We start from the raw sequence: 12,232 nt of genomic DNA, 5'->3' as shown, positions 1-12,232 counted from the left end.
ATTCGATGTGTATTTTAATAGAAATGTTCCCTATTATAATAAACCCCTTTACCTTTTTAAACAACTTTCGATGTGCAAAGTGAACGGAGAACACTTATTGTATGATATTAAATGTACTATGCATTTTAATTATAGTATAATATACATACAGTAAGAAAACATTACAAAACATGCCCTAAATTCTTTCTCTAGAAATTTAGTATTTTTATTTATTTTTCGAAATAAAAGGGCAGCAACCCAAAACAGATTACCGATGTTGTAATACCCTCGATTTCGCCCATGCTTGCAGTGGCCAAACTCCCCCTCATTTTGAAAAAGTACTACGTTTAAGTTGCAAAGCACCATCAAACAATATGATCTTATAGCGTCACGATGCTAATAGTTTAGGATTGAACTTTTAGGGTAAATAGCGGATGTTATTCAAGAAAGGTAATTTCTCTTTGAGTTATACTGCTACCATATGCAGCACATACCATGCATCTCTATCTGCCTACTTCATGCAGAAATTATTTTTGTCTAGAAGTCCGAAAGAATAACAAATGTCTAATAGAGACATAAGAAACCTTACAAACTGTCACCGAGAAAGAATCTAACAAATTATCTCCAAGAAAGATGCAATCGGTGATAGTATTAACTTTAAACCTGATTCACATATGTATAATAAATATGATCGGCGAGTTGTGATAAAAACAATACATTGAGGCGCATAATGAACAATTCCGATATAGATTGCGACCAAGGGCGTTTTTAAGCAGTGTTGACGAAGCTTCAGCTTTTAAGACACATTCGGTGTCTTTAACAGAATTGTAAATTTTACATCGTAAAATAATATCGTGTTTGACAGCGGCAGAAATAGTTGAGGTTAGTTATAATATTCTGTCATTTAGTAATTTAAAGCACTTTTTTTATGAAGGAACTGGCTGTATTGACAAGACTTAATAAATTATCAAATCAGTCAGTTAAAGTCAACTGATTTACGACTGATAAGTGTTCAATCGTTTGGTATGCGCATACTATTACATTATACATGTGAATGGAGTAACATATTGAGAATACCAGCCATAGTGAAACACGGCCACATTTCTAAACTAACATATTTTTATGTACATCACGGGGTGAGAAAAAAAAACAGAAATGTATGAAGAAACCTATAGCCACCTGAAGATAAAAAAATAATTATAGTATGCATCAGATAGGCAAAGTTGCTGTCACATTAATTTTGAATTTAATGAAAAAAGACATATATTGAGGTTTAGAAATCCTTCAAAATGTGAAAAACCCCTGTGTTAAAGTCTGGTTATGCAGGACAATGCATAAATTTGGGTTTTAAATTAAGAAAATTAACATGCCCTCACCCCATATATATAAAGCGATACGTAACTTGGCGTATTGTATCGTTACAGCGTTAATTATACATTTAATTGTACGAAAGCAGTCACTTGGCGTTTAATTGAACCCGATAAATAAACATTTTAAAACGTATCGCAATTTATCATGATACGGGTCTAGCGTATCGCAATATACATCGAAACACGTTGGTGTATCGTTTATCCCCAGTTGTACTAATTAACTGATCGAGAGCTGCCATGAGGTGTTTGATTAAAACCGATAAAATCATTTAATATTTTATTATTAAATTTCGTTTGTCAATTATTTCCATACAAACTTATTAATAGAAACCTTGCAAGAGACTTAAAATGTTTAGAGAAATAAACGCCGGTATACCGAGGTTAGATATAACCATGTATAATATCGGTAACATTTTAATTAAGACTATATAAATAAGGTCCCCAAAATATCTAAGGTTTATTTTCGTGGTTGCAATTAAACGTGAATAGCCATCAATACACTGATTTATTCATAACAAAATATCTTGTTAGTCGAGCAATCTAAGGGACTGTTAATAATAGCTTCATACAGACCATTGTTACACTTTTTGTGCCATCCGTGGTTTGATTAAGTCTTTTGTCTTTATGTTACATTGAATTGTTACCAGATGAATGGCTGGCTATTCTACCGAGTATCAATGGTTGTTAACAAGTTGTATCTCCAAACATTAATTTATTTCAATCTTACAATCATGAAAAGTGTTAGGCTTCTAATTATTTCGAATGCAACATGGAGATCGCTTAAATAATGTAAACGGAATTATTTTGTGCGTAAGTATCTCCTATCATTGTAATTTAGCGCAATATACATATTTGAAATATGAACGTTAGCTTTAGTTATATAGTTTTGGCAAATATGTTTTTATAGACAAAAGCTAAAGATATTGCGAACTCGCGAAAAGTAAATAGATCATTCAAGACATGTGGTACTTGTGGGTGCCCATCCTGTCCGTGCCCTTATGGTAATAAGACTTTGCTGGTAAATGTTAGGACACGTGTGAGGTTGGGCACTGTGAGTTATATCTTACTGAGTTTTGACCTACCGTGCCAAGGCGGTTCCCCAAACATTTAATAAAACGTTATTTTCATACGTGCGAAATATATATGCTATCTTGCTGCGTGACTGCTTGGCAATAATCTTTTTAAACAGGATATTGGTTAAATTCTAGGCTTATAAGCTTGTACGTGTAGTTTCAAGTGTTTAATATATGTTACTGAAATCATTTTAATGAAACGCATATCCGTTTGTAAAACTAGATTTTCAGATGTTCACGAAATTTAGGTTTAAGTTCACAAACTTAATTTTGTCCCAGTATAAAAAATTGCCAAATACAACATGTTATTAACTTATTATCTCTTCTGGCAGGGATAATTTATATCAAGTTACTAGTGCCGGTAACTAATTACTATAATAGTATTACCTACATGTACAGCCAATGAGATCACTTATCGGCTTACAATGGGTACCATGCTTCAGAAATCACAACTTAACACATATGCCGTCATATATTGGTCAAAAATAAAAAAGCGTTCTAATCTTCACCTCTTAATCACCTCTTCACCCTTCTTAATCATAAAGATTATTCCCAATATGTTCTGAAATAATATGTCAGTGTAATTTGAATGACATATTGCAAAATAAAACTGTTGATGTTTAACTTAATAATATCCGGAAGGAGGGAATACTAATTTCTATCATGTATTACCGATCTGGATCGAAAAGTCTGACTCGATGTAACGTAAGCCGGTTACGAGATAAAATCCGGAACGGAAACACATGATTGTTATGTTTTCTAGCGTACCTTATTAAATCACCAATTTGTGGAGAAAAAAATGACTTTGTGCATTTCACCAAAAAGTGCGTGTGACGTTTTATACTGACGTAGAAATTTTAGATAAAGGTTCACGTCAAATAATTCCTCTAAAAACGGGGTTTGACGAATTTTTTTTTTTAATTTTGTGATTGCATTTTATGTATAAATATGCACTCGCGCTCTATTGAAACGCCAAACATTACTTTCCATAAACTTCAAAGCAAAAGAAATAAGAAGTGGCGCGTTGTCGCGCGTGACTTATCTAGCTTGGAGAACGCTCGATTTCACCGGAAATGCCTATCATATGTGCAAGAATGCACAATCAGTATTATGATGAGGGTTTATGTATATATTGTCTATTTTTGTTTGAATTTGCATTCAAGTTATCAAAATGGTATAACAATAGCTGACGTTCAAAGCTGCAATATGTTTGAACATCAAAAAACAACGAGAAAATGTGATACCATATATATTCAAGGTTGCAACAGTCACCCACGATAAACGATGGGACAAGGAAAATCAAAGCCAATCCGCGTAGTCGTTAATGATAACACAGTGGTTGCAAACAATTTAGAACAGACGAATGTGGACAGCGATGACGTCAATAACAACAAAGATACGGTAAATACTTCGACATATTTTAGTGTAACTTGTCTTTGATATAGACTTTAGTTAATGCAGAATTTACCAAAACTTGTTTAAGTATTTAGCTCGATAAGTAAAATGTATACCCCCTTGTAGCTTGGAGTTGCGACGGAGGAAGGTAATTATCCGGCAGCGAAGCCCCCGCCATACTCGACAAAATCGAAACACTCTGACAATAAACAACGACCTGACAAACTTGCTGTCGTCGATGAAACTACATCCATTGACGATGATCAATTGTCTAAAATAAAAGGTAACTAACATGCCACATTTGATCTTGACAATTTCGACTTATTAAGCCAATAAGGTACTAGTATTCGAGTATATAGTATATTCAAATGTCCTTCGCAGACTGCAGTGAAAACATCGTCTAAAGTTTACGATTTAGCATGCTCTCAGTACTGCGAGTTAACAGTTCCAATGTGATCTAGGCTGAAGAACTTGTACTAAGAGAAGATTTATAAGTAGCTTTCTTTCCGTGTGTATTCTTTTTCATTCAATTTAAAACACCTGGTACGGTTTTTATTCCGTATTTATTTATCAAATAGCTATGCACGTGCCAGTGGGAGCAAGTTTTCAGAAGATGGTTCGTCAAAAAAAGGAGCCAGATCCACTTGATGTCGCATATCCTGAAACGCCGCACATAATAAGGTCGGAGCCATACTCACATGATTTTGGTGACCCGAGGTGGTTGTCTCGACCTGCCTCGAAATCGCTCACGTTATCAAGAACCGAGCTCAAGGCCGCCGACACAAGTATGCTTTTCAAACATGTATTGGTTCGGCAAGTATATTGCATTGTAGTTTTCTTTACGCCAACTTAAAGCTAAAACATAAAAATACTCATATGTAGTGTTATAAGGTTGTGTAATGTCGTGAATGTATATAATTTGTATATTTCGATATGTTCTAAACAAAATAACAGGAATTGGTCGACTCCATTCATCAAAGAAAGACATAATGTTTGCGGAAAGGCTAAGGCATGAGATGAGAGTTGTACAAAGTATTGTTACCAGAGATACAAGTATTGCCCCTCATAAAGGCCAAGTCAGACGGTTCAATTTTGAAGCAGCAATGAATCTACACAACCATTTTCAAAACATTGAAGACACACTGGCGGAAGAAGCTGCCGAAAAGGTATATAATCTTATAACGTAGCACCTGTTTTTAGATCAATGATATAAACATTTTCACTTTCTGTTCCATTTCGATGGATAAGTAAACACACATTCATATATATTTTCAAATACATACAAATGCTATTTATTCTACCCTTTTAAACTTCTTTAATCTTTTCATGTGTATGTTCACAATTATCAGCACAAAGATCATAGGGCAGAGACCTACGAAAGCCTTGTAGATGATTTGACAGGACAGTTTCAAACTGAAAGTCTGAAGGTTAAGACAATACTTGCATGGATCAGCAAACAGGGTATTGGAAACTTCCAGTTTACAACTGTGCCCCCTCCTGACACACCAAACGGCTATATGCGGCTCATTCAGGATGACCTTGGGACATATCCCGTGTTTTTTGCTCTTCTCTGCAGGTATGAAGATTGTATAATGATAAGTTACATGTTAAGGGGTTTATTGCAGTCACAAAAACTGCTTATCGGTTCATAGGCAACGAACACTACTTAAACCTAATTTATGAGTACTATTCCTCCTAATACGGATGCGGATTCTGCTACGGTTGTTTGTGCTACAACTACAACTACTAATACTCTCATTACCATACAAGTTATTTAATATTTGCCACTAATATTCTACCTTCTACAACCAATAATAGCGACATCAGCAAGTGTACTTATTCTAGTTTTGAAACAGTTTGCGTTTAACACCTCCGTATCGCTTAATTTATCTAAATTTGACTCTATATATGAAGATAATTTTCGGTGTAGAATAGTCAAACATTGAACATGAGCATCACAACACAACAATCTAAATTAACATATAACATTAGTATCTCAAATATATAATGTTGATTTTGATAACAAAACTACAGAGCAGCTGGTATTAAATGTGCAATAGTCAACGGTATATCAAAGGGCTCGTCTTATGAAGTTGGGATGATAGAAACTAGCGGCCTACGGAACTCCTGGAATGCTGTTTTTGTCGATGGCAGCTGGCAGTTGGTAAACTTTAAAAGATTTATTTACTTCTGCGTCATCGTAAAACATTTTGCATTATCATTTGAGGAACGAACAAACAACATATGTTTAAGACTTGTCTTATACTGAATGTTTCAGGTGCACCCTCTTTGGGTTTGCAAAGGTATTGCACGACAGAAGCAAACAGCTTTGATTTCGTTGGAAAGAGACTCTGAACGTGAATCGTCTGCACATGAACAAACAATGGCAGTTCAGTCATTTAACCATTATTTCATATTCACAAATCCGACCGAATTTGTATACAGGAACCTACCAGACGAAGAAAAATGGCAACTTTTGGAAAAGCCTATTTCTGAAGATGATTTTTTGGAAAAGTCCTACAAACGGCCGCCATTTTTCCAAAATAATCTCACTTTACTCAGTGAAGACAAATGTGTTCTAGAGTCCAATTCAGGTGATCCAGTTAGAATCAAAATAGGTTTCAAAAGAAGCAAATTGTCTGATGTAACATTTGGATACCATTTGTGTGCCTATTTAGATAAAAGTATTGAAAACAATATGCAGGAAAACACTGAGGTTGATGAAACAGTTGAAAAGAAATATGTTCTTGTTGATAAGGAAGGTAGTTGTGTAACATTTGAAGTTCGATTCAATCATCCAGGTGTTTACAAAATGAAACTGTATGGTGGATTATACTCAGAATATGGCAATAATCCTCCCTGGATTATGGATGTTAAACTTGTCTGCAAAGATGTGCATGACTGGTCCATTCCTCTTCCATTAGAACCACCTCTCGTCGGTTGGGGACCTGGGCCTTCCACCCAACAGCTTGGATTTTACGTTCCCTCTCACATCGGTAGCGTAATTTTTGTTTCAAAAAGTGAACCAGAATACATGTATTTTGTTCTTCAACAACCTGCAGACGTGATTATTGAGCTTCTGCATAACTCTCGGTCTAGTGATGAACTAAGTCAATTTGTAAACTGTGAAATTGAAACGAAGAACGGTGTGTTCTTGTTGAAAACTGTGATAACTTGTCCTGGAAATGGCGAGTTTGCTCTTCGCATGGACGTTAAAGTGGGGAACAGGCTTGTCAATGTTTGCAATTATGTTATACACACTAGAAAGGAACGACAGCATGAGGTAAACAAACTTACGTATTGTTTTTGTTTCTTGTTTTCTACAATATTTAGTTCGTGTGCCAGCTAGTTCATATGTACCTAGCTTATTTTTTATTTTATGTTTTGATGAAAACGATTGTTAATCTTATTTTACTTGTTAAATATGCCATTAAGTAGATTGTAGATAAGTATCGACCATGAATGCGACTTGTGCACAATGTACAAACTACTAAAGTCTGTAAGATGCTATGCAACATTCAAGATATCACATGTTGTCAAATCATTAAATATCTTATATTGTTTTGTTAAAGCTGACAAGGCCTTATGCCTCTAGACAGGGTAAATATTGGCTTTTGGGTTTGTCCGTTTAGTTTCCATCGTATGAATTTAGCATTGCAATTCATTGACATACTAATTTCACCATCGATTAATTAAACTGCATGAAGTGAAACATTATTTCATTAGTTTTTTTTAAATAAACACCACAGTTGTTTTCAAAATGAATCCACGTAATTTGATTCCTGTGTTTGGTAAACTTAAAATAAATAGCTACACTTTATTCATCTGCGGAATTGTCGTCAGTTTCTTACTTAAAAAAGTAGTTTAATATATTATTCTATTTTTATCGCCATAAAAAAGAAATCATTTCAATCTTAGTATAGGTTAGAGTTTATTAAGTAATTTCTACGTGAATAAGTAACCTAAGGAAGCGGAGCATCAGCTTTAAAATTAAGCCGTGCGCCTGTCAAAACGACTTGTCAATCAATTCAATATGATGTGACGTCATTTAAATCAGCGTTGACACTGAAATTCCGCCTTTGCATATGCAAACAGTATGCGTGGCTATATGCGCATGCACAGTAAAAGAAATTTTCTTAATCCAGAAGAGTCGTCTTCAGAAATAAGATTCTTCACAAATAAGAAACGAAACATTTTAGAAAATCTAGTGCCCCTGATTGGTTGACAATGTAGGGCAAACACGAATTCTTATTTAACGCAGCGATCATGATTACACAATATGCATATGATATTCTTCATTACCCTTCTCTTCAGTACAAATTTTTGTGTTATTTTTACGCTAAATTAACATTTTTACAGCCCTACTACCGCCGAAAGGCACGGGGCATGATTCTAGACGCAATGAAAGAATGTGATCTGCCTGTGCTCGAGAAGGCTTTAGACGCATGCGAACGATTTGATCTTCCAAACACTGACCCAGATGTAATAGGAGCACGGATGAGACATGAGTTCCTGTCTTGCAAAAAAGGTCCGTTATTTCGATTCAAATTCATAGTATGCATATTAAAAATAATTAAAGTGTAATAAGTATATTCAAAACATACGTATTTTACATCTAATTTAAAAGAGGTAATACTCCGCCTCAGAATTGTATTGTGAAAACAAACATTAAGACACAAAGAAGTCAACATCTTAATTAATTATAAAGAAAGTGTATTGATTTTAATGGCAATTTGTAAATTTATGACTTTTTTTAAACTACATTTGTATTTGCACTATTATCCTTTAATGTTTGAAATGAAAATACAGTGTACATTCTATATATTTCATTATGCATCTTAACTATACGACATGCAAAAAATAGTATTAAATAGAAACATTCTGCAATGCACAGTGTCAAAACTTGTCTACACGTAATGATGTAAATTGATTACATTAATCAATTTCAGAGCTCCATGTTGCTCTTCTGGTGAACCGGATAGATGTCTCAGAGCACGCCCTCTACGCGACCAGAAATGCAAATTTGGACGTCCTGTTCGGTACTGTTGTCATGTGTCCATTTGCTGAAATAGCACTTGATATTAAACAATTACTTTAAAGGGCACAATTTACAATAAGCACAATTTACAATTAGCAAAAGAACTTCTTTAGCCAAATACAAACAAACATACACAATTTAATATGTATTTATTGACATCACAATAACGAAGAGTACGTTATGAGTTGATTATTTATTAACATATTTTCTAGCAAAAGAGATCAGGAAGGTGGAGGCACATTTAAAGTTCCTCATGCAACTTGATGAAGGAGGATGGACCGTTGATATACCGGATATTGACCGCCAAACTCTGGTTGAACTTAGCCAGTTACGATCGCCAAAAATAGAGATTCGCCTTGTCCTAGTGGCCATGTACATGCTGCTTGGAATCGACGAATCTTACTTACGGGTAAAAATACTAAGAATAAAATACAAAACAAAACTATTGACAAGATTGTAAACAATTTATCCAATTTCTTATGCCCGGTAGTAATCAATTTGTTCCGTTTTCATTAGAACTGGAAAAATGTGCAGCGTTTACTTCGTGATCAGCAATCGACCCTCGTCGAAATGGCTCGGCTTGAAAAGTACATTGAGATGGACGAAGACAATTGCCAACCCGTTATTGATGTTTACACTGTTGAACGAGTGAATGCCATTATTGGGTACTACAGTGAGGACCAAATTCGCAAAGTAGACAACACATTGTCCGTCTACTTCCGATGGGTGAAATCAATCGTTCCTGTTTTCACTTTTTTTCTTTAATTAGAATGTCATGATTTTATCAAAATAAGCGTATATTATCACAATTCACCAATAATTTATATTGCCTTTAGCGGACGTACACCAATATCGCTTAGTAGAGTCTACATATAATACATATCAAGCAAATAATCTCAATACTTTCAATAATGATTAGTTTATTTCGAATTTCATCACTGTTAACATTAAACAAAATGCTTTTGTCGAACTTTTATAGACTTGCACAACTTATACACTAACGGTTTTATCTTCAAATAATTGTCTTCCATCGTCGCTAGTTTTATGCATAAAATCAATATCTTTCAACCGGCATGATACTGAAATAATAGCACAACACTGTGAACAAAGATGGTAATGTAGATTGAATGTATTTTCTCTTTTTGCATACCAGATCAGTGGTATACTACAAACCACGAAAGACATGTATAAAGAACGCAACATTATTATTGGCGACCCTGATCTCGAGTCTAGGGTGTTATCGTCTATTCTGATTACTCCGACATCTACTCCGTCGAAAAAATTACAGCAAGAGCAGTCGCAGGTGCCTGGTACATCGAAGAAAAACACTAACGTGCCGACAGAAGTACCAAAAAAAAAAATACACACAGCCAATAGAAAACAGTCTTCAAGACTTGTTGCTTCCAGTTCTGGGAAGGTTTTGTACAGGACACATAAGGAATCTTTGAATGAAAATGAAGACTTGCACAATAATGTTAATCGTCAGAGCTCTGCAGTTTCCGATGACTTTTTTGACGAAGAGGATAAAGCCTCTCGAAAATATTTGAAGGTAAATTCAAGACAGTCAACTGCATACCCAACTCCTACTTCTACGGCTTTATCTGAAAGAAGAGAACATTCTCGGTTATTAACGGCAAAGCTTAGTAACCGTGTACTAACAGCAAGAGCCAGTGCACTGAATGAAAGGGGAGCGCCCTCGAGATTCCTAGCCACTCCGGGATACCGAGAATCGAACCACGATCTTACGAGTGTTATTGAACGCTCTACTTCGATTTCTGATCGTAGACAACTGAGACAATCCTTAAAGTCATCATGGCAAGGAAGACGTACTGGAAATTCATGCAGTGGTCATGAAAATTATGATGTGCTTCAACTTGTTCAAAATAATGGGTTACAACTTAATCGATCACAGTCGAACAGAACCTTAGATGAGGCCGAACCAAGCAATGACACTCGCAAAGAAATGGGTCTTAAGTCATCGTTTTCGCAAAGGGAGTCTCGAATATCTCAACGATCGAAAGTTGTAAGTGCTAAATCAAACACAAGAGTTGTTGAAAACAAGAATATTGCGAGGACTGGAACTGTAACTTTAGACAGAAACTAAGACGAAAAACTCTTGATACGATATACATGAAAGTGTACATGCTTCAATGAAACTTTTACAAAAACATGTTATTCGTTTCAATGCCAGTTAGTAGGAACTACCAATTGTGTGTATACAATTCATTGTGTGACTGTGTAAATTGTATACTAATTACAGACTGTATTAAAATTAAAATATCTGTGATCATAGAATGGTTGGAGAAAAAGGAATTGTCCAGACAAGTGCATTTGCTTATATAAGTTATATATCTATAAGCTGTATTCGTATCCTTTGTATTGTGCCTGCTTGTTGCGCATTTCAAATCAGGTTGCTGTACATATAGCATTATTAATTTTTGGATAAAAGGAAATCTTTAAATGAGAGATGACTATTGTAAGTGTCATGTTATACAATTTATCTGCAATTCTAGTTAATGCAACGTTAAAATTATAATTTTACCTGTATTCCAAACCCAGAGTAAAACTTAGACTCCCTTTAGAAGAAAGAAAGAAAGAGCCGTTCAGATATTTTCTAAAAACCGCACGAGTTTGGCTAGGAAAGTTTGACCAAATGTCATCCCTAACATGCACTAAGTCATGGTCAGACCCTCGGAGAAAATCACCTGTTAACAGTTCTGGTAACAAAAGTGCGATTAACAGTTCTACTTTGTTTGGTAATAAACTTCAAAACATAGATAATATCTCAACTTTGTTATTTGTTTCTAGGGAGAGGAATGATTTGACAGAGTAGTTATTTCAAGGCATTCAGGGAATCCAAAATCGCTACGTTATTGTTAACAATGTTCTAAAAACTACTCATGGCCATGCTCCTGTAGTTCTATTTTTCCAGAATAAAATTCATAAAAGTATTCCTCGCGATTTCAAAGGAAGGTTTTCAAATTTAGCAAAATTATCGTTGACATGGCTTTTCCTCTGACAACAAGGCAGTTCAAGATATTTTAGATGTAAAACTTGCTATTTTACAAACGCCATAAGACGAGTATGTAATGGAAAAAATGTGTTCTAGCTGTTTATTTGCCATAAATAAACATCAAACGCTTTCAAATAAATGCTGTACTAGCATTTTTATAGTTAGCCTTTCTTTCTTCGGACGTATTTTCACTTTCTACTAACGTTTTGACAAAACAATCGTTTTGCCTCACAGTTGTTGTCTTATTACTTTTAAATAATATAAATTAGCAATGAACATTTTCTAGAATAACTACATGCTTTGAAACGAAAATAATTACAGGTGTTTATTAGCAAAATTGAATAGGTATATTTAGCTTATATAG

At 34.8% G+C, this 12,232-nt stretch overlaps 1 protein-coding gene across 1 annotated transcript; it reads left to right on the top strand.

Annotated features, from left to right (window-relative positions):
- Nucleotides 1-2,050: 2,050 nt before the first annotated feature.
- On the top strand, nt 2,051-11,621 carry LOC128228646 (uncharacterized). Its single transcript, XM_052940077.1, has 13 exons — nt 2,051-2,159; nt 3,681-3,823; nt 3,944-4,100; nt 4,396-4,602; nt 4,772-4,983; nt 5,167-5,393; nt 5,852-5,981; nt 6,096-7,100; nt 8,177-8,345; nt 8,767-8,856; nt 9,068-9,264; nt 9,372-9,581; nt 10,009-11,621. Exons 2-13 carry the CDS (start codon nt 3,707-3,709, stop codon nt 10,957-10,959), a joined length of 3,672 nt encoding a protein of 1,223 aa, XP_052796037.1. The 5' UTR covers nt 2,051-2,159; nt 3,681-3,706; the 3' UTR covers nt 10,960-11,621.
- Nucleotides 11,622-12,232: the final 611 nt, after the last annotated feature.

The sequence above is a fragment of the Mya arenaria genome, chromosome 3 (genome assembly GCF_026914265.1).
Source record: "Mya arenaria isolate MELC-2E11 chromosome 3, ASM2691426v1".
In the NCBI taxonomy this organism is placed as follows: Eukaryota; Metazoa; Mollusca; class Bivalvia; order Myida; family Myidae; genus Mya; species Mya arenaria.
Note: the sequence above shows the minus strand (reverse complement) of the source record. Positions and strands in the feature narration are given on the sequence as shown.